Source organism: Neurospora crassa, linkage group II (assembly GCF_000182925.2).
Source record: "Neurospora crassa OR74A linkage group II, whole genome shotgun sequence".
Lineage (NCBI taxonomy): Eukaryota > Fungi > Ascomycota > Sordariomycetes > Sordariales > Sordariaceae > Neurospora > Neurospora crassa.
In genome coordinates this window covers 3923501-3943002 of record NC_026502.1, presented here as the reverse complement: position 1 = coordinate 3943002, position 19502 = coordinate 3923501, and the positions used below count along the sequence as shown (strand labels likewise).

Below are 19502 nucleotides of genomic sequence, written 5' to 3'. Positions count from 1 at the left end.
TGGGAGTTTGAGAATAAGGGACTCGCTCACTTGAGCGACACCATGGCGAGGCTGGCAGTCTTGGCCTTTGAAGCATAAGCCATACATGCTTGTCAGCCTTTTCGATTTCCCAGCCTTCGCTCATTTGGGTCGAATGGGTGGTTTTGGATGGACTGTAGGCTGCGGCATGCCTTTCCTAGAGACTAATGCCTCCCGCTCTGACTTGAGCAATTCTCTTATCAAAGTGTTTGAGAGGGAAAAAAGAGCTAGGGAATATTGGGAGAGTTCAAGTGGAGATCGGCCTGACTGATACGGGTAGAAATGATCTGAAGCGTGCAACGAGACAAGTACAATAAGAACAAAAGCTGGCCGCGAGATACCAGTGAGGGAGCATCAGGAGGAGATAAGGCAAGCTGCAGGGGATAAGAATGAAAACGAGAGATCATGTATTTTTGAAGTGAAGAGTGTGGTTGATTTGTCATTGGAAAGGGAAATGGCCTTCCATGCGAGCAAAGGCTGACTCTGGACGCGCCGCATCGTACACTAGAGTGAATCTCGGGGCTTGTCGGCTCTATTGCGTGAGAGGAGGTCCACTTACTCGGGCCGTGCCGGGACATTCACCACCAATATGTGGCCCCTTCCTCCGGCTGATATCCGCGGATGCCCGAAAACACAAGGAAGCCTTTATTCCCAAGTCTAGGTCGGGCCCCTCTGCATAAGAGAAGAAAGTGATGACTAGCCCAACAGCTCCACCGGTGTTGAGAGTTCCGGGACATGAGCTGCTAACCCCTAGTTGGATTTTCCGCTCCAAGTAGTCTGCGGGCGAGCAGTCCAAAGCAATGGTTGCTGTTCTCCAAATTCCGTGGGGGCCAGAGTACACTTCATGCCGAGCGCCATCGTCTTGTATGTCTGCAGAATAGGCGTCACCGGATCCTGGGCCGTGCAAGTAAGTCAAAGAATCTAGATAGCGTCTGGACTTGTTGTGTTTTGGAGTGGTTACGGTATTGATCCTGTAACAACGCGCGACAAGGGACGAAGTAGTGGAAATGGAGCCGATAGTGTAGTAGCTTCTTACGAAGGATGTGTGAGGCATAACATGCAACTGGCTGGATCGTTTGAAGGCATAGTGGATCGGAAGGTGTTGGGGACCGTCGGGTAGGTCTCGAGACACGTGAAGTTCCCAGGACTGGTGACGCGACACTGACTTGTTCCTCCCCTCTTTGAAATAATGGTCATGTCAAAAGTTGGTTCCTGAGGTTCCTTTGTGTGGTGGATGAAGAGTTCTGGTAGACGAGCTTCTCACTGAGCCATTGAGGATCTCTATTGGGGCTTGCCAGTCATCAAGACATGGATGCGTGGATCGAGGCCAATGTTTCTAATGGCGGAGACATTGGTTGCAGAGCTGACGGTCAAGAAGCGCATGTCGCCTTGTTGTGATCACAGTAACCAATGTTGGATTGTAGATAGCCCAGCGTGGCCTGGTAAAAGATGTGCCTGATTGTGGACGACGGAGGATGTCGAGAGAAGAACTTCAAGTGGAAGTCGAGAGAAAGGTTGGACTGACTGCCGACTTTGGGTGTGATTCGAGCCAGAAGCTCCAAGCTCCATGCTAAGGACGGTACGGATGAGAAACCGGGCCGACAGCATGTTTTGACAGCTGGTGCCAAGACTATAGACTCACTCTGACGGCCCGTCAGCACCAGCCTTTATCGATGGCTTATCGCGTACCTATCCCGCCACATCCCTGGCAGCTGAGAGCTGTACCTCTAGAGTCTAGGCAGCTGTTCCTCGGCACCTCACTGAATGGGGGAGGGGACCTGAGGGATGCAGGTCATTCCTCCCCCGCGGCGCCATCTTTTCCCCAGCTTCCATTTCCATGGTTTCTTCCATTTCTTTACTGTAGCCTCTCGGGCTCTGCATGTAGCGAGCCTTTCCAGTTTCAACTGATTCAGAATGCCCGCGACGCCATCAACATCGCGATCGGGTCGCCACTCGCAAAGTTCAATAGTCAGTGATGTGAGCGCTGTAAATGTGGTGGTGGGGCCACCCGAAATCGCAAACACCAACGCCACGGGCATCACCACCAAAACCAAAGTCAAGGCCACCGTTCTGTACGAGGACGCCGGCGCCGCCGCCGACGGACTCGAGCCACTGGTCGATCTCACACAAGCCATTCCATTGCACTCGAAAAAGACGGACCGGAAGCAAAAGAGACGCGACAAGAAAGAAGCGAAACGGGCCTCGACGGTGCCGCCCCGAGGCATGCTCGACCTGCCCTACGAGCTCCTCTACTCCATCGTCACCCTCGTCGAACCCAGAGAGCTGTTTGTCCTCTGCCGCGTTAACAAGTCGCTTCGGGACTTCATCCTGTCCCAAGAACACCTCATCACGCGCGACATCATAGCATGGCGCTACCCCTCTCTCTCCAAATGCTTCCGCCTTCCTGTCCTGGCCCAGGATCTCGACGAAAACGCCCGTCGCGCGCTCAACGAAGCCTATGGCGATGCGCTTAGCCCTAGACGAGTCAATGCCAACTATAAACATGTCCAGTCTCCTGACCCGTCCCTTGTCTGCTTCTGCTACACCTGTCGTCTTCGCTGGATTTTCCTTTGCATCATTGTCGACTTCGCCCACTGGCAGCATCACCTGGACAACGGACTACCCATTCCCACTATCCCTCGTGGTGCCGACCCAGACTGGAACAAGAAGCTGGTCGCCGAGCACGCCCAGGTGGTTGTCAAGGCCCTTCACAGCCAGCTGTGGTACGTGAGGCTGCTGCAAGCACATCTAACCTCCATCACCCGCTCCATTCGCCGCAACACTGCCAATCAAGGCAACAGACGATCTCGCTTTCGCATGACGCCCTCCGACGTCGCCAGCGGCACCGACGCCTTTCTCGACCGGAGCGGCCCTCCCACCGTCGACTTTCCCTACAACCGCGACAACTATGACATGCTCGAGGCATTCATGCCATCACGAAGTTGGATCAAGGATGACGGGAAATGGGTCTACGTTCCTGCTGATCAGCACGAACGAGAACTTCGCCTGCTGGAGCGTCAGAGACAGGAGGCGCCGTCATCGACTGCCGTGTCCCAAACGCCGCCTGCCGCACTTGTGCCGAGATCCATGATCTTTTAAAATCATGAACTACCTAAGCCTAAGCCTTCTTATCTTTGACGTTAGTCTCCGATAGCATCGGACATAAGGTCGTCCAACGTCCGGTAGTCCCGAAATAAGATCCTGATTGAACACAGTCTTGGCTTTGCGATCCAAGGCCGGCCAGGGTACCCTAGGTAGATATCGAGATGATCGATGTCTCTCTTGATCTCAGGGACTCAGACCAGCTCGGAGCATCTTAGGGGCGTCAGATGGACCCACAGATGCGGCACGGGCGACCGAAGTGTCAAAGAACCCCCTGTTCCGCCGCGTTTTCATTATTAATACAGGTTGTTTTTAGCAGGTCTTCTAGCAGACCCTAGAAGAACAGACCCCTTGCAGCGCAGGCTCACCCATGCGTCGCGTGGCCGCCAGTGTCTTCGGCAATTCAGCCAAGTGCCGTTACCGCCCTTATCCTTGCACCTTCGACGACGTCACCTCATCACGATCTGGCGGGCAGTTCGAGTTTTAACGACACGGACAACAGCAAATGTTTTTGTGCCCCTCAGCGCCACGTGCTGTGATGTTGCGGTTGCATCTGGAGAAAAAAAAAAAAAGGCCATTCCTACAGATAGGTATCTGCGATACAGTAGCATCCGCGCTGTCCGGTGAAGAATGGCAGATCTTGACTTGGCGATTCAGATATCCGAGTTTCCGGAGACGAGGCTTTATATCGTTGCGCCATTGGGCACTGGCTGGCTGTGATAGGAAAGGGTCAAGAGTAAGACAGAGGGGTGAGGACGAAAATCGGAGGTTCGGGTTTCAGGCAGCGCCGCCTATCTCGAGGAAAAAAGATGCCGACCGCGGAATTATCTATCAGGACTGAAACAACCTATCGCATTCAAAAGTTTCAAAACTTGTCAACACCGACAACAACAACCTCTTTACCGCTGTTTTCCCTCGGTACTCTAGCGTTCTGTTGCTTATCAAGCACAACGAAGCATGGAACAAGCGAAACTTTGCACAGGGTGGATCCCTGGAATCCCCTGCTTTCCGAGAGCTTCCCGCAACTGTGGGCCCCGATGAAAACTTCCAGCCAAAGTTCGATGAGGCAAAATCATGGATGCTGAGTGAAGATGAATCCATGCCGGTCCCGGCGGTGGATCTGAAGCCGGTTCCACGATCCAAGTCATATAAAGATGTGAAGGGCCCCGAGGACTCTGGGCCATCTTTTGGAAACCGCATCTTCATTCCGGTAACAAACAACCACTATCCATCTCTCTCTCTCTCTCTTCTCAACCACAGCAGTTACAGCAACACCCGACACAATGTCTGGCACCGATTACAAGTTCGAAGGCTGGCTCGGCTTTGACAAGAGCTCTGCCCATGGCAACATGCAGTGGGGCGAGTTCGAGCCCAAGCCCTGGGAGGAGACCGATATTGATATCAAGATCGAGTGCTGCGGCGTCTGCGGTTCCGACATTCACACTCTGAGGAGCGGTTGGGTATGTTTGTTGTTTGCCTGCTGTTTTAAAATATCAGTTTGTCAAGTTCTTGATGCTAACAATTCCTTACAGGGCCCTACCAACTACCCTTGCTGCGTCGGTCACGAGGTTGTCGGTACCGTCGTCCGTGCTGGTTCCAAGGTTGAGGGCGGCATCAAGGTCGGCGACCGTGTTGGTGTTGGTGCTCAGAGCGATGCCTGCCGCAACCGCACCGACAAGCACTGCAAGATCTGCGCCGACGGCAACTACAACTACTGCCGCGTCCACCACGTTGGTACCTACAACGGTGTCTACATGAACGGCGGCAAGTCTTACGGCGGTTACGCTACCTACCAGCGTGTCCCCTCTTTCTTCGCCGTCAAGATTCCCGAGTCGATGCCCTCTTCTCACGCCGCCCCCATGCTTTGCGCCGGTGTCACCACCTACGCTCCCCTCAAGTTCCACGGTGTCGGCCCCGGCAAGCGCGTCGGTGTCATCGGTCTCGGTGGTCTCGGCCACTTTGGTGTGATGTGGGCCAAGGCCCTCGGCGCCGATGAGGTCGTTGTCATCTCCCGCAGCTCCAGCAAGAAGGCGGATGCCATGGCCATGGGTGCTACCGGCTTCATCGCCACTGGCGAGGACCCCGAGTGGCTCAACAAGAACAGGTCGTCTCTCGACATCATTCTCTGCACCGCCTCCTCCGCCGATATGCCCTTCAACGACTACCTCTTCCTTCTCGACCTCGATGGTGTCTTCATCCAGGTCGGCGCCCCCGACGATGATCTCCCCCGCATCAAGCAGATGGCCCTCATCTTCAACCGCATCAAGCTCACCGGTTCCCTCATCGGCTCGCCCGACGATATCCGCGAGATGTTCCAGCTCGCGGTTGACAAGAAGGTCCAGCCCTGGATCAGCGAGATCCCCATGAAGGAGGCCAACAAGGCCATTGTCGACTTCGAGGACGGCAAGCCCAGGTACCGTTTCGTCCTCAAGAACGAGGACTACACTCCTGTTCAGGCTTAGATTTAGAATTTTTTTGGTCTCGGAACGTCTATACCCATGTGTAATGAAAAAGCGGTTTTTTGGCTCTACTACCTAATTCTTCTTTACTTGCTTGAGATATTGGCATGTGATTTTTTGATTTGTGATCCTTGTAGTTGTACAGTTCGCATGCGGGAAGCGGCTGCTGTCAGCGTCATCCCGTTCCCCCTGGTCCCGATACCTGGTTGTATTACCCAATGCACGGCGGCATGCAGTAACAACATGGTAACACCCGCGATCGTTACACAACGGACTGGACCTGCATGTAAGTACACTACAGGCCCGGCCCAGCAATCGACAAATGGACAAATTGAACCCGGAAGATACAAGATATACGGATAGCACTCCCCGATGCAGGCAAGAGGCGGGCAGGAAACCGTCCATTAGGTTGCCAAGGCAAGAAGCCAGCGGCAGGATCATGCCGTGTACAGCAGTCAAGTGGAATCCACCTTGCCTACCCCTGAGGTCCGAATTGATCTGTGATTACGTCCATCCATCCGTCTGATTCAGCTCGTTGCGAATAGGCAGGATTGTCAGGCACCACGCGGCGGATTTTGAGACCGAACCAGATGGAGGTACACCACAACGAACGACCCTGAATTGGGTTTCCAAAGTACCATCGTCAATCATTCTGGGCAGAAGAAAGATTGGAATGGATGGATGGGTGAACGCGCGGCGGCCGGAACTGTTATGAATGCCCACCGCTGGATGGATGGATTTATACTATACTCGCTACACTACGCTATAGTTCACCCCCTGATTTCCACTTGTTCATTAGCGCGGGACTTGACTACTACCGACGCATTCTGCTGTGTAACTCAACCACCATTCCACAATTTCCGTAGAAGAAACTGGTTATTCCATTGTTTTGTTTGTCTAGTATATATCTTTTCACAGACCCTACTTAATTCTATAATAAAAACCGTGTCAAGGGCCTCCACCAACAACGGCCGCGCCGATGACCCGCACCGCACCCCGCCTAGGAGGAGGGAGGCGGGCTATAGACAGACTACCCCCTTCCCCTATATCTAGACTACTTAACCGCATGGGGTAAGAGTACAGGGTAGGGGAGCTGGCATATTAAATATTTTGTGTGCGCCGGGCGTGCAAGGGTCCCTGTTATTAAAATTAGCGAGAATCCCCGCAAAAAGTAGGGTTTCTCATACAGACTAGCCTCGGCTGCCGGTACGTGCCAACTTTGTTAATGTATACCATTGAAGTATAACTATATATACCCTATATTATTAGATTCGTATGTGGTGTAGAGAAGTATAGAGAGGAGAGGAGTATTTATTTTTTATAGTATTTTCTAGAGCTCTCTAATTTATATAATTTTATAATTTACTTTATACATATATATATAATTATATATTCTACTACTCTAGCTCTAGTACTGGCAGTTACCTAGATGGAGGTAACGAGGGTATATAGATAACCTTACGAGGGATATTAATTAGTAGATTAATATTAAAAATACAAAGAGCCTCTATTGCTAATACTACTGGGCCGCTATAACTTCTAATAATATATCCCTCCTCCTAGTAAGAGGGTAAGCGTTTATTAGCCTTTATACCCTTCTATACCTTAATAAAGCTCGCCTTTTGGCCGGTTGTAAGAGGGGGTTAGTATTAAATTATATAGCCTATTTAATTAGAGGCGGGGGTAGAGTTTAATTAGTTAGAGTTAGAATATAAGCCGGGTAGGGTAGGTTAATTAGCGGTAGGTCTAATAAATCGGGTAAGTAAATCTATTACCTTCGTTTTAACCTTCTTCGTTCGTTTAATAATATTTAAATTTTTAATATATCTTTTAGGGTCGATTATAATCTACTTTTATTAATAAATTAACCCCTAAAATAATATAATAAAAAAAGATAAAAAATTACTAAATTTGTAGGTAAGTACTAATATTAGTTAATTTCCTCTAGAACGAGTAGTTTACGTACTATAACCCCTTTTATACTAAAATCGTTATGTATTAAATTTATATGTACTGCTAATATATAATAATAGAGTAATCCGAACTATTAGGAGTAATTATACGTATAGAAGGTAGCTTAAACCTTACTTATAATATATAGCTTAGCCTAATTATACTAATTCTAAATAAAAGTAAGCGCCTTCTATAAAACCTTCTTTATAATAATTATTAATAGTGGGTTATATTTATAACTACTACGGTATTACGGGGAGTTGAGACCGTAGTTACTATTCTACTAAGTAACGGATTCGTTACTAACGGATTCGTCTCGAGAGAAGAATCCGGTAAGTAACGGATTCGTTAAAGGGATTGATGCGTAGCGGATTCGTTACTGAGTGACGGATTCGTTTTAAGGAACTATAGTTAATTGTAACCTAAATTTCGTATTAATAAATAGTATTACTAAGTAAGAACTTCTAATTATAAATAATAATTAATTAATTGAAAAGAGGAATCCGTTAGTAAGACGGATCCTTCTATAACTATTTATACTTATTCTATACTATATCGGGCTACGCCGAACCGAATCTAGTTTAGTATAGCTTAGTATATATAGATTTAAGGGAGGCGGATTCGTCCCCTAATATCTCTTAGGGTTAGGAGAGATAATTACCGAATCCCCTTATTTTATTACTATTTAGCTAATTATATTATACTCTTTATACTTTTAGTTTACTATTAGAATTATTATCCTTCTCTAACTATCTAGTATTTTACTATATTTAATAGTTTAAAATAATTCTATTATATTTAATACCTAAGGTAATTTATTGTACCCCTACTCCTATCGTTATATTAATTAAATAAGTACTTTAGAACGCTATCCGCTAATTGAACCGGCGTTTAAGCACTGTATATAGGTGTCTGGACACTGTATATAGGCGTTTAAATATTGTATATACCCCGATATAGTATTTAATTAATACGGTTTACGCTCGACCTACTACTATTAATAGTTTTAAAATTATTACGACCCTAATAGGGAGTAATAAAAGGATTAATAGCGCCCGTATTAGACTAATAATACTTATATTACTATTAACCTACTGAAAGGGAAAGAACGGCCGGGGATATAGTCTCCTAATTTATTTCCTCTTTAGAATTTATATTTATTACTATTATTATACGAGTTAAATAGTACCTACTTTTAGTATTTAGCGTAGAAATATTCTAAATAGTAGAGTTATTTAATTAATTTACTATTATAATAGAGGAAGGTAGGGTATTGAAATAAATTTTATATATAAAATTAATAATAGGAATAGTATAAAATAATTATACTTCTAGACCCCTAGTAGCGATAGTTAAATTGTATATATAATTTATTAATATTTTAATACCTAATTTTTTAATTAAATCTTCGAATTAATATAGGTAGGTATTAATATATTTAAAGTACTGTATTTAATTATTAAGTAATTTCTCCTTAAATTAATCTATTTTTTACTAAAATTTTTATTCCTATATACATTCTTATATTTATTAGAAATAAGCGATAGATCCGTCGAAGTCCGCCGGATTTACTTTAATTAAATATAGTTTATATAAGTGACCTAAGGTTTTAATAAATTACTTTAGTAGGGCGTTAGAAACGTTAATTATATAATAGGTAAGAATTTATACTTTAGGAAGTAAAAACTCCTTTTCACTTCTATTATCGCTATTAAAGTAGAAAAGATATAAGTATTTAGCGCCCGCCTGCTTTATTTTTTTAATAATAAGTAGTTCGGAATAAAAAGCCTTATTATTCCTATACGTAGCCTTAATATAGTCGACCTTAGTATAGAAAATATTAAGTTCCTATTCGATGGTATTGAAAAATTCTTAAATAGTACCTTTATAATAGTTAGCAAGGACCTCCAGCTCGGTTTAAAATTGCTTGCTAGCAATTTAATAATTAATAATATTATTACCCTCGATATTAGTAAGCTGGACCTTAATAACCTGTTTAGCGTCTTCTTCCTTAGGAATTTCGAAATCTATATTATTTATACGGCCGGATTTAGTATAGAGAAGCTTGTCTTAGATATTTTTATTATTATAAGCGGCGATTAGGGCTTCTACTGTATTCTAATTATTATTTTTAAAAGTAGGTTAATTGTTTTATATTATAATAATAATGCTAAATAGAGGAGCGAGAGCCGAGTAATAAACGAATCCGTTACGTTCGCTTTTTAGGGTAATAATTTTTATATTTTCGTATAAATATTTAAGAGGATTATAGGGAATAAAACGTTAGGTTGTAGGGTCGGTCTATATAATATTAATATTACGCTTATAGAGTATAGTTTATAGGTTTATAAAGGTTTAAATATGTTAGCCGTCTAAATATTATACTTATTAATTATTATTAACCCCCTTAGGGTTAAATACTATATTATATTTTAATTTATATATTATAATGGGGGTAAAATCCGCGTTTCGGAAGGTAATAGTAGGTAAGAGGTTAATAGTAACGTTAATCCTAATAATTAATGAGAAGAGGATTATATTAACTTTTATAATTTCGCTATCCTTTTCTAGTACGAAGCTTAGAGTAGTTTCTAAGTACGAAGTTTAATACTAGCGTATAAATAAATACCGAATTATCTATAAAGCTTTATCCAATTCTTAATTGTATAGTTATAATTTAAATTTATAAAAGCGAATAATCCTAAATATTCCTTATTACTATATCTATTTCCTTAGGGAGTATTTAATTTAGGTTTATACCTAGCGACGAATGAAGTAGTAGAGACGTTTAGTTTACTTACGGTAGGGTATAGCGAAAGTTAAAATAAAATTAACAGCCTATTAAGATAATTAAATAATTAAATTATTATTAAAGACGGCTAGGATATATTTATCCGTTGCGTTATCCGTATAAATATTATAGTTAAATATAATATAGTTATTATTATCCTTTACTGTATTTGGTATTTTATAGTACGCCGCCTCTAATATTTCTTTATTTTATTATGTTAAATTGGTAATAAAATTACGGCCGACGCTATTAGTAAAATTAAGAGAATTTATAGCTGTAACGTAAATTCGGCGTTATTTATAGGGATTAAATATTAGGTTTGCTATAATAAAATTTAATTTAAAGTATTTATATGATAAATAAGGTAATTCCTATTAGATTTAATATACTTAGAATAAGTAAGGAAGGGGAAGGATAAGAAATAATGAATTAAGTAGTAATAATTTAGAATTTATTATAAGATTTTATTTAAATATTTAGAATAAGCAAATAAGGAAAGGATAATTATAGAAAATAAAAGAAATAGAAATAATTAATAGAAAGTAATATACTATAAACTCCTAGTTTAGAAAGAGATAATATTGGCGTTATTTACGAATAATAAAAGTAAAAAGATAGTAGTTATTAAAAAAGAAAAAGGGAAATACTAAATAGGAAAATTTTATACAATAAGGAAAATAAATTATAAGTAAAAATAAATAAAAGAAAATATTCTAAAGCCTATATGGCGCTCTTTATGAATAGTGGGGAGAGCGATGAATTCGGCTAGCCTTAAGCGTTAGTAACGAATTTATTATTAGTCGAAGGGTTAATAAATTCGTCCCGTCTCCTTACGTAGTAAATATAAGTTACGCTCCTTCTATTAGGCCCTTCTTTTTCGTTTCTACTAGTAGGGCGATAATTATATTAGTCCGTAGGACGGTCTTTATTAGTATTTATTTTAGTAGAATATATCTAAACCGTTCTTTCTCCTTCTATTAATCGATAGGGAACCTTTTTTTATATTTTCGTACTATCTTCTCGTCGAAATTTATTAGTACTAAATATTTTAGTTATTATATATTTATTTTTAGTGTATTTTTCTTTATAATTAGGAATTCGATTATTTTGCTTCTATATTTATAGATTTTTATACAATACTCTACGATTTTTCCTAAAACGAACGGTATTTAATTATTTAATTCTATTTCAGTAGGAGGGTCTTTCTATTTCTAAAAGGGATTCGGGCCCTTGGCTATTTTGTATAGTTAAATTACTAATATTATACAATAGAGCCTTAAGTCCCTTAGAAAATTGAATTTATAAACGAAATATTTAATTTTCTTTATAATATAATATAGACCTAATTTTAGTATTAACTACTTTCGCTTCGGCTTTCTAAGTAACTTATATTTATTACTAAATTAAATATAAACTATATCTCCAACCTCAAATTATATAAGAGTGTACTTTGTATTATAATACTATTTTATTACTATACCTACTTTATTAATTAATTCGGCCACTTCCTTCTAATATTTTAATTTAAATACTTATAGGGCCGCTATATTAAATAAGGTCTCTTTATTAGAGAGTTTAATGAAGATATTTAATATTAATTAAGGCTTAAATTTATATACTACTTTATTTAGGCTTATTCCTAATATAATATATATTGAATTATTAAGTTAGTATTAAATAATAGGCAAAACTTTAGTTTATAGTTAGTTAGAAGTAGTATAATGAAAGTGAATAGCGGTTTCAACGGTCTAATTAGTACATTTAAATTATTTATTTATTTAGGGATAATATACTATAAAGTAGAGTAGTTTAATTCCGCAAATAGAAAAGATCTTTTACTATATTTTAAATACGAACTTCATATTTTAATTATTAATAATCCTCTATAGAATACCCTAATTAATAAAACCCTAAATTCGTAATTTTACTATCGCTTAATCTTTAACCGTATATATAAAATAACCGGCTATTAGTAGGACCTTCTTACTAAATTTATATATATTGGTATTTATAGTATTTTGTTCGGAGGCCTTTTTCGTCGCCGACTATATCCCAAAAGGAGAAGCCGTGAGGGTGGAAGAAAAGAAAGAAATAGTCTTTTTCTTCTTCGTGGAAAAAGATGGAGGCTTCGTTGGAAATCCGAAGTTCTTCAGCCATAGGTGGGTAGAGGAGTCAAAGACGAGTAGAACGGTATGCAGTTTGTGTGTGTAGCCTTTATATTGGTAAAGATATAGAAGAGTGACTATGGAGAAGAAAGAAGGCTTCTTCCTCGAGGGAAGGCTTCCTTCTTATAGACTTTCTGAGCCAACCGGTTGTCCTACGGACTGGCCGATTTCGTTATCGGATTCGTTGGCTTCTGGAGATTCCGGAAACGGTCTGTTTGTTTGTTTTCGTTGAGGAATGGCCGAGGAATAGGAATTCCAAAATCCTTTGTTTACCTAGGCCGCTTTCGGAAGCTGGGCATTCCAAGGCTTTCTTTCATTCCTGGGCCGCTTTCTGGAGCTGGACATTCCTAGGCTTCTAGAAGCCACTTCTAGAAGCCACTTCTGGAAGCCAGTATATAGAGCCTCAACGACCAGTACAAAGCCTCAACGACCAGTACAGAGCCTCAACCACCCTCTACGAGGGTTAGGGTTATATACTGGAATTTCAACCACGTATATATAAAATCGAATAAAATCGATAAAAATCAACCAAAAATACTGGGTATATATATATAATATATATTACCCATATATAGTTGCTTATACCCGTAAGGTATAAGATAGACCCGTAAATCCGTTATATATATATAATATTATATAATATATATAGTAAGCCCAACACTCCCCCGTAAACTAGTTACGGTAGTAATTAGGTTATAGATATATAGTATTATATAATATATATATTAAGAAAGTCTTTTATAAGAGAAAAGTTCAAGACTCTTATTATATTAAGGTAAAAAATATAAATATTTATAATATTTATAAAAACCTTTTAAATATAGTATTTAATATACTAAATTATTATAATAATTTATTATTTATAATATATTACTTTTATTATTATTATTATAATAATAAATAGTATAAGGTAAAAAGGTAAATATTACCAAAAACCTTAAATATAGGAAAATCTTAATTTTAAGATAAAAAACCTATAGTTTTTCAATACCAATATTAGCCCGCCAATTTGATAGATATTTATTATCCATTGGCTTAGTTAAATTATCGGCTAGTTGATCTTTAGTAGAAATATAAATAATTTTTGCCTTATTATTATTAATAGCTTCCCTTATAAAATAATATCTTATATCAATGTATTTAGACCGCTTATAAAATTCTAGATTATTAACCAATTTTAAAGCAGCCGTATTATCCTCGTATATAGGGGGTATAAGGGTAGGAATATTTATTATATTAATAAATAATTTATTTATTAATTCTAAAGTAGACTTTAGATATAATAATTCCTTTATAGCTTCAGTTAAAGCCATATATTCAGCTTCACACGTAGATAAAGCTACGGTTTTTTGAAGGCTACTATTCTAAGAAATAATATTATTTCCTAAGGTAAAAATATACCTAGTAGTAGACCTTCTAGAATTAAAGCAATTAGCGTAATCGCTGTTACAATAACCTTTTAATATAAAATTATTATTATATTTATTTTTATAGGTCATTCCTAAATTTAGATATTTATTTAAATAACCAAATATTTAATCAACGGCCTTAAAGTGTTTAATACTAGGATTACTAGTATATTTAGCACAATATTGTATAGGGAAGGCTAAATCTAGCCTAGTTTTTAAGGCTAAATATAATAAAGATCCTATATATTGTTGATATAGTTTTATTTCTTCTTTGGAAGCTTGACCTTTATTTTTAACTAATTTTATTTTAGTTAATAGTATTGATATTGGATTTATATTTAATTTATTATATTTTTCCAGCATTTTTCTGGTATATTTAGACTAGTGTAAATGAATAGAATTATTATTTCCATTAATTTTAATTTCTATACCTAAAAAGGTATTAACCTTACTAAGGGATTGAAGTTTAATACTTTTAGTAGCTTTTTCTACTATATTTTCTATAGTAGATTTATTTGGGCCTATTATTATAAGGTCATTAACGTGATAGAGTATAATAATATTAATTTTATTATTTATAAAAACACCGTCGTCGAAGGGGAATATTTCGAAATCTAAGGATTTTAATACCTTAGTTAAATATTTATACTAGAGTCTAGGACTTTGTTTTAGGCCGTATAAAGCCTTTTTTAATTTACAAACTTTATTAGGTTGTAAATTATTATAATAACTAATAGGGGGAATAACGTATATATTTTTATCGATATAAGCGTGAACGAATGCATTTTTTATATTGTATTGTAATAATTCCCAACTATTAGTAATAACTATAATAAAGAATATTCTATACGTTTCTGGCCTACAAACTATAGAAAACATTTCTAGAAAATCTAAGCCTTCTATTTGGTTAAATCCTTGGACTACCCAACGGCTTTTAAATTTATATTCTTCTTTAGAAGAATTAATAATATTATTATTATTAATATTATTATTTTCTTTATTATTATTATAATTATTATTATTATTATTATTTTTAATAATATTTTAGTTATTATTCATAGGTTTAACTTTATAAACCCATCTACCGCCTAGAGCTTTTCTATTTAGTAGCAGATCTACTATTTCCCAAGTATTTTGTCTTTCCAGTTCTTCTACTTCTATTTTCATAGATTCAATCCACTTTTAGCTATAAGGACTAGAAATAGCCTGCTTATAAGTAGAAGGTTCTTCAATATTATTAATATTATTAATAATATTTAATACAGAGTTATTTATATAATTTATCGGTTAATATTCTTAGTAATATTCTCTATTTTTCCTTGGTAATAATACGCGTATTTTATTATTCGATAAATTATTATTATTTGGAAAGTAATCACTAGAATTTACAGTTCTAAGAGATCTGCGTAGACCTTGGTTATTTATATTATAATTATTCTTATTAGAATTATTATTATTATTATTAATATTTTTATTAATATTAATTTCTAAATCGTCTTCTGATTCAGATTCAGATTCTTCATTATTATAATTTTTATTATTATAATTATTATTTAGAAGAAATTCTTCTGAAAAATCCTTAATAGTATTATTATTACTATTATTACTAGTATTATTATTACTAGTATTATAAGTGGATTTATTAAGGGTATTATTATTATTACCATTATAATATATCCCTTCTAGTATTTTCAAATCTCTTACCTAGAAGGCTCTATTCTTTTGGAAATTATATATTTTATAATTATTATTATTTTCCCCAAAGCCTACTAATATAGCTTTTTCAGCTTGGGAGCCCAATTTTGAGATATTTGGTCCTTTTAATTTATAATATACGACTGATCCCCAGATTCTAATATTATCAATATTAGGTTTTTCTTTATATTTTAATTCAAAGGGAGTCTTAAACCCTATAGAGCTATGGGGGGTTCTATTATATAAATATACAGCCATATATAACGCTTCACCCCATAAATATTTGGGTAAATTAGCGTTAATTAATAAAGACCTTACTTTTTCTAGTAAAGTTCTATTAATTCTTTCAGGAAAGCCATTTTGTTCCTTAGTATAAGGAGCATTTAATTACTGTACTATTCCTTTATTATTTAAAAGATTTTTAATTCTTTTATTAGTATATTCAGTACCATTATCGGATTGGAATATTTTGATTCTTTTATTATTAAGGTTTTCTTCCTTATTAATAAAATTATTGACGGCTTCGAAGACCTCTTCCTTATCTTTTAATAAGGTTATTTCTAAATAACGAGTAGCCTTGTCTATAAAGGTTATAAAATATTTATAATTATTATAGGTTTTAATAGCGAATGGACCACAAAGGTCACTACTTATTTTATCCAAATAATTATTATTATATTTTAAAGTATTACTTATATTTTTAATACTTTTATTCTTTTTATTCGTTATTTTAGCTTGGTAGCAAATAGGGCAATCTTTATTCAGATCCCTTTTATAAGTATAAGAAGTAATAGTATTTTTAATAATATTTTGAATATTATTATTACCACAGTGAGCAAATCGCTGGTGTAATATATTTAAATCAATCGATTTATTAATATTGTAATTATTAATACTATTATTATTAATATTATTATTATTAATATTATTATTATTAATATTTTTATTATTAATATTTTTATTAATAATATTCTTAGGAGTATTCCTTTTAATATTCTTATTTTTAATCTTCTTTATACTATTAATACTAATTGTATTAATATCGCCAGTAAATGGTCGATTTTTAGGCTTAATAATTTCTATTGGTAGAAAATATAAGCTATTTATTTGCTCGCCAATACTAATAGTATTAGATTCTTTTCGAAGGTAAATATTATATTTATTAGTTATATTATAATAATTCCCTTCTAAGGCTGAACTACTTATAATATTTATACCTAATTCTGGTATATAATAATAGTTCTGTAATAATAGTCTTTTATTAGAATCTTTGAAATATACTAATACATTTCCAATTCCTAATATCGACCTTTGAGTAGCCTTTCCCCAAGAAACTAATTTTTTAGTTTCTTTAAAAGTATAAAAGAAATCCTTATTAGAAATAACATGAACCGCAGACCCAGAATCGACTATAAAATTATTTTTATAGTTATTTTTATCGTTTTTATTAAACGTAGCCGAATAGTATAACTTAGGAAGGCTATTAAATAACCTTTTTATTCCTAGACCTAAAATTTGGCTATAATTAGCTTCTGGTTCGGTATATGGATTCTTTATATTATTATTTTTAAAAATATTATTTTTAATATTATTATTTTTAATAATATTTTTCTTAATATTATTCTTTTGAATAATATTAATATTTGGGGTAATAGGGGTAGTATTTACCATTTCAATATCTTCGAAAATATCATCAGCGTAATCGTCGTCTTCGATTTCCGTAATTCTAGAAGAATTATTAGAAGAAAGATTATTAGGTTTTTCTAAATTAGAAAAATCTATTAAATCTTCTTCTTTTTCTTTTAAGAATTCTTGAGGGGTTTTCTTCATCAAAATATTGATATTTTCTTCCCTCTTTTTCTTTGCTGGATTTTCTAGCCTTTTCCAATGCTTAGGAGCCTTTTCTGGGTGTAGAAAAGCACAATTTTCATGCTTATGCCCAGGCTTCTTGCAATAGGTACAGAAAATAACCTTTTTGGTTACTTTCCAAGGCTTCTTTCCTTTATAAGATTTTAAATCCTTGAAGGGTTTAAAATTCTTATTAGAATTATAATTCTTATTATAATTCTTTTTAGGATTTCTAGAATTATTATTCTTATTATTATTAAATAAAAGAATATTATTCTGGTTTGAAACTTTTCTTTTAGATTCGTCTAATAAAGACGAAGCTAAAGTTTCTAGGGTATAAGCTTTAGAATCTTTTCTAAGCTCTTGGGTTATAGAAGAAACTAAGACTTCAAAACCTTCCCCTAAATTAAATAAAATTTAGGAAATAACTACCTGGTTAGGTAGTTCTATTTCCCTAGCCTTTAACTTATTGGTTATAGCCTTAATTTTATTTAAATAATCTTTTATATTCTTAAAAGAATTAGGGGTAGCCTCAAAGAATTCCTTAATAATAAGGAATTCGGAAGTAAATCCTTTAGGACTATATAAATCCTTTAGAATTTTCCAAGCCTTATAGGCTGAGGTCTCGTGTTGAATATGGTATAGAGGGCCGTCTTCTATAATTAATTGTAGCTTAACTAAGGCTTCCTCATCGTTTTCACTATTAATTTGGAATTTATCCTAAACTTCTATAATAGTAAAATAGGCCTTAGCTCTTATAGCCCAAAGGGTATAATTTTCTGTACCCTTAAGCTTTGGGAGCTTACCACTAGTATTACTAGCCATATTGAATTATTTATACTATATATATATATATATATATATATAAATATAAATATTTCTTATTATAATAAGTAGTTATTATAATATATCTTATATTTTATAATTCTTAAAAGAATTATTTATAAGATCTTGTAAGACGTGTTGTCTTATATAAGAATTATAAGATAAAATATCTTATTCTTATATTTTCAAAAATAATTATATTCTTAATAGAAATATAATTATAAAAATCTTATATTTAAGATTTTTATTCCTTGGTATAAGGAATAAAAGACTAGTAGTCTTTTTTCTTATATAAAAATAATTATTTCTTTTATTTAAGAAATAATTATAAAAATCTTTAAGATTTTTTAATCCTTATTTTAATATATATATATATATACATATATATATATATATATAAATAAGTCTACCCTTTTATTTAAGGGACCCTTTATTTTTTCACAATGGAAAAAATCCTTAAATATTTCTTAAAGAAATAAATAAGTATTTGAAAAATCAATGGTTTTTCAAAGGGGTTTTATTCTGAGGCTATATATATAGTTATAAATAACTATCTAGTATAGCCAAGGAATCTTTCTAAGCCAAAGAATTCCTTCGTCCTTTTTAGTCTTTAGATCTTTAATAAAATTTAAAGTTAAAGAAAAATTTAAAGGGTTTTCTTCAGCCTGGCTGTCTTTCCACTACTAAGTTCCTTCGTTTGGGCCTTTCCAACCTATTTATAAGGTTTCGAAAGCTCCTTTAATAATTTTGTTCTATACCGCTTCTAGATATTTAAAAGGAATATTTAGAAGGATACTTCTTTCGGCTTTAATTCGACGGAAAATAGAATCGAAAGGGATTAGGAAGGTAATTACTTTTAGAAGGTTGAAGTTGAATTTAAAAATACCGAATTATTGAGTGAAATATTCGGTTGGAATAGGTTATTTTAGTTAAAGAAGGTAATGGAGGGTAGAAGAGAGAGTAGCGTCCTTTTTTAAAAAATAATTAATCGAATAGATATATTCTTTATATACCGGCGTTTAGTTTGGAAGGTAGATGGTACGGAATCTGGGCTTATAATTTGTTCGGAAGCCTTTTTCGTCGCCAACTATATCCTAAAAGGAGAAGCTGTGAGGGTGGAAGAAAAGAAAGAAATAGTTTTTTTCTTCTTTATAGAAAAAGATGGAGGCTTCGTTAGAAATCCGAAGTTCTTCAGCCATAGGTAGGTAGAAGAGTCAAAAACGAGTAGAACGGTATG

The 19502-nt window shown here is 35.7% G+C and overlaps 3 protein-coding genes across 3 annotated transcripts; 2 read left to right on the top strand and 1 right to left on the bottom strand.

The window, feature by feature from the left end:
* Nucleotides 1-537: 537 nt before the first annotated feature.
* On the bottom strand, nt 538-1354 carry NCU16586 (hypothetical protein). The gene is made up of 3 exons (XM_011395405.1): nt 1283-1354; nt 1071-1197; nt 538-912 (listed from the first exon to the last, which is right to left on the bottom strand). Exons 1-3 carry the CDS (start codon nt 1288-1290, stop codon nt 769-771), a joined length of 279 nt encoding a protein of 92 aa, XP_011393707.1. The 5' UTR covers nt 1291-1354; the 3' UTR covers nt 538-768.
* Nucleotides 1355-1932: 578 nt separating this feature from the next.
* On the top strand, nt 1933-3231 carry NCU08403 (hypothetical protein; the record flags this gene model as incomplete). Its single annotated transcript, XM_958182.2, has 1 exon — nt 1933-3231. The coding sequence occupies one exon, from the start codon at nt 1933-1935 to the stop codon at nt 3115-3117; it is 1185 nt and encodes a 394-aa protein (XP_963275.1). The 3' UTR covers nt 3118-3231.
* A 1104-nt stretch (nt 3232-4335) lies between these two features.
* Nucleotides 4336-5676, top strand: NCU08402 (zinc-binding alcohol dehydrogenase). Its single transcript, XM_958181.2, has 2 exons — nt 4336-4580; nt 4653-5676. Exons 1-2 carry the CDS (start codon nt 4404-4406, stop codon nt 5580-5582), a joined length of 1107 nt encoding a protein of 368 aa, XP_963274.1. The 5' UTR covers nt 4336-4403; the 3' UTR covers nt 5583-5676.
* The last annotated feature ends 13826 nt before the right edge of the window (nt 5677-19502 follow it).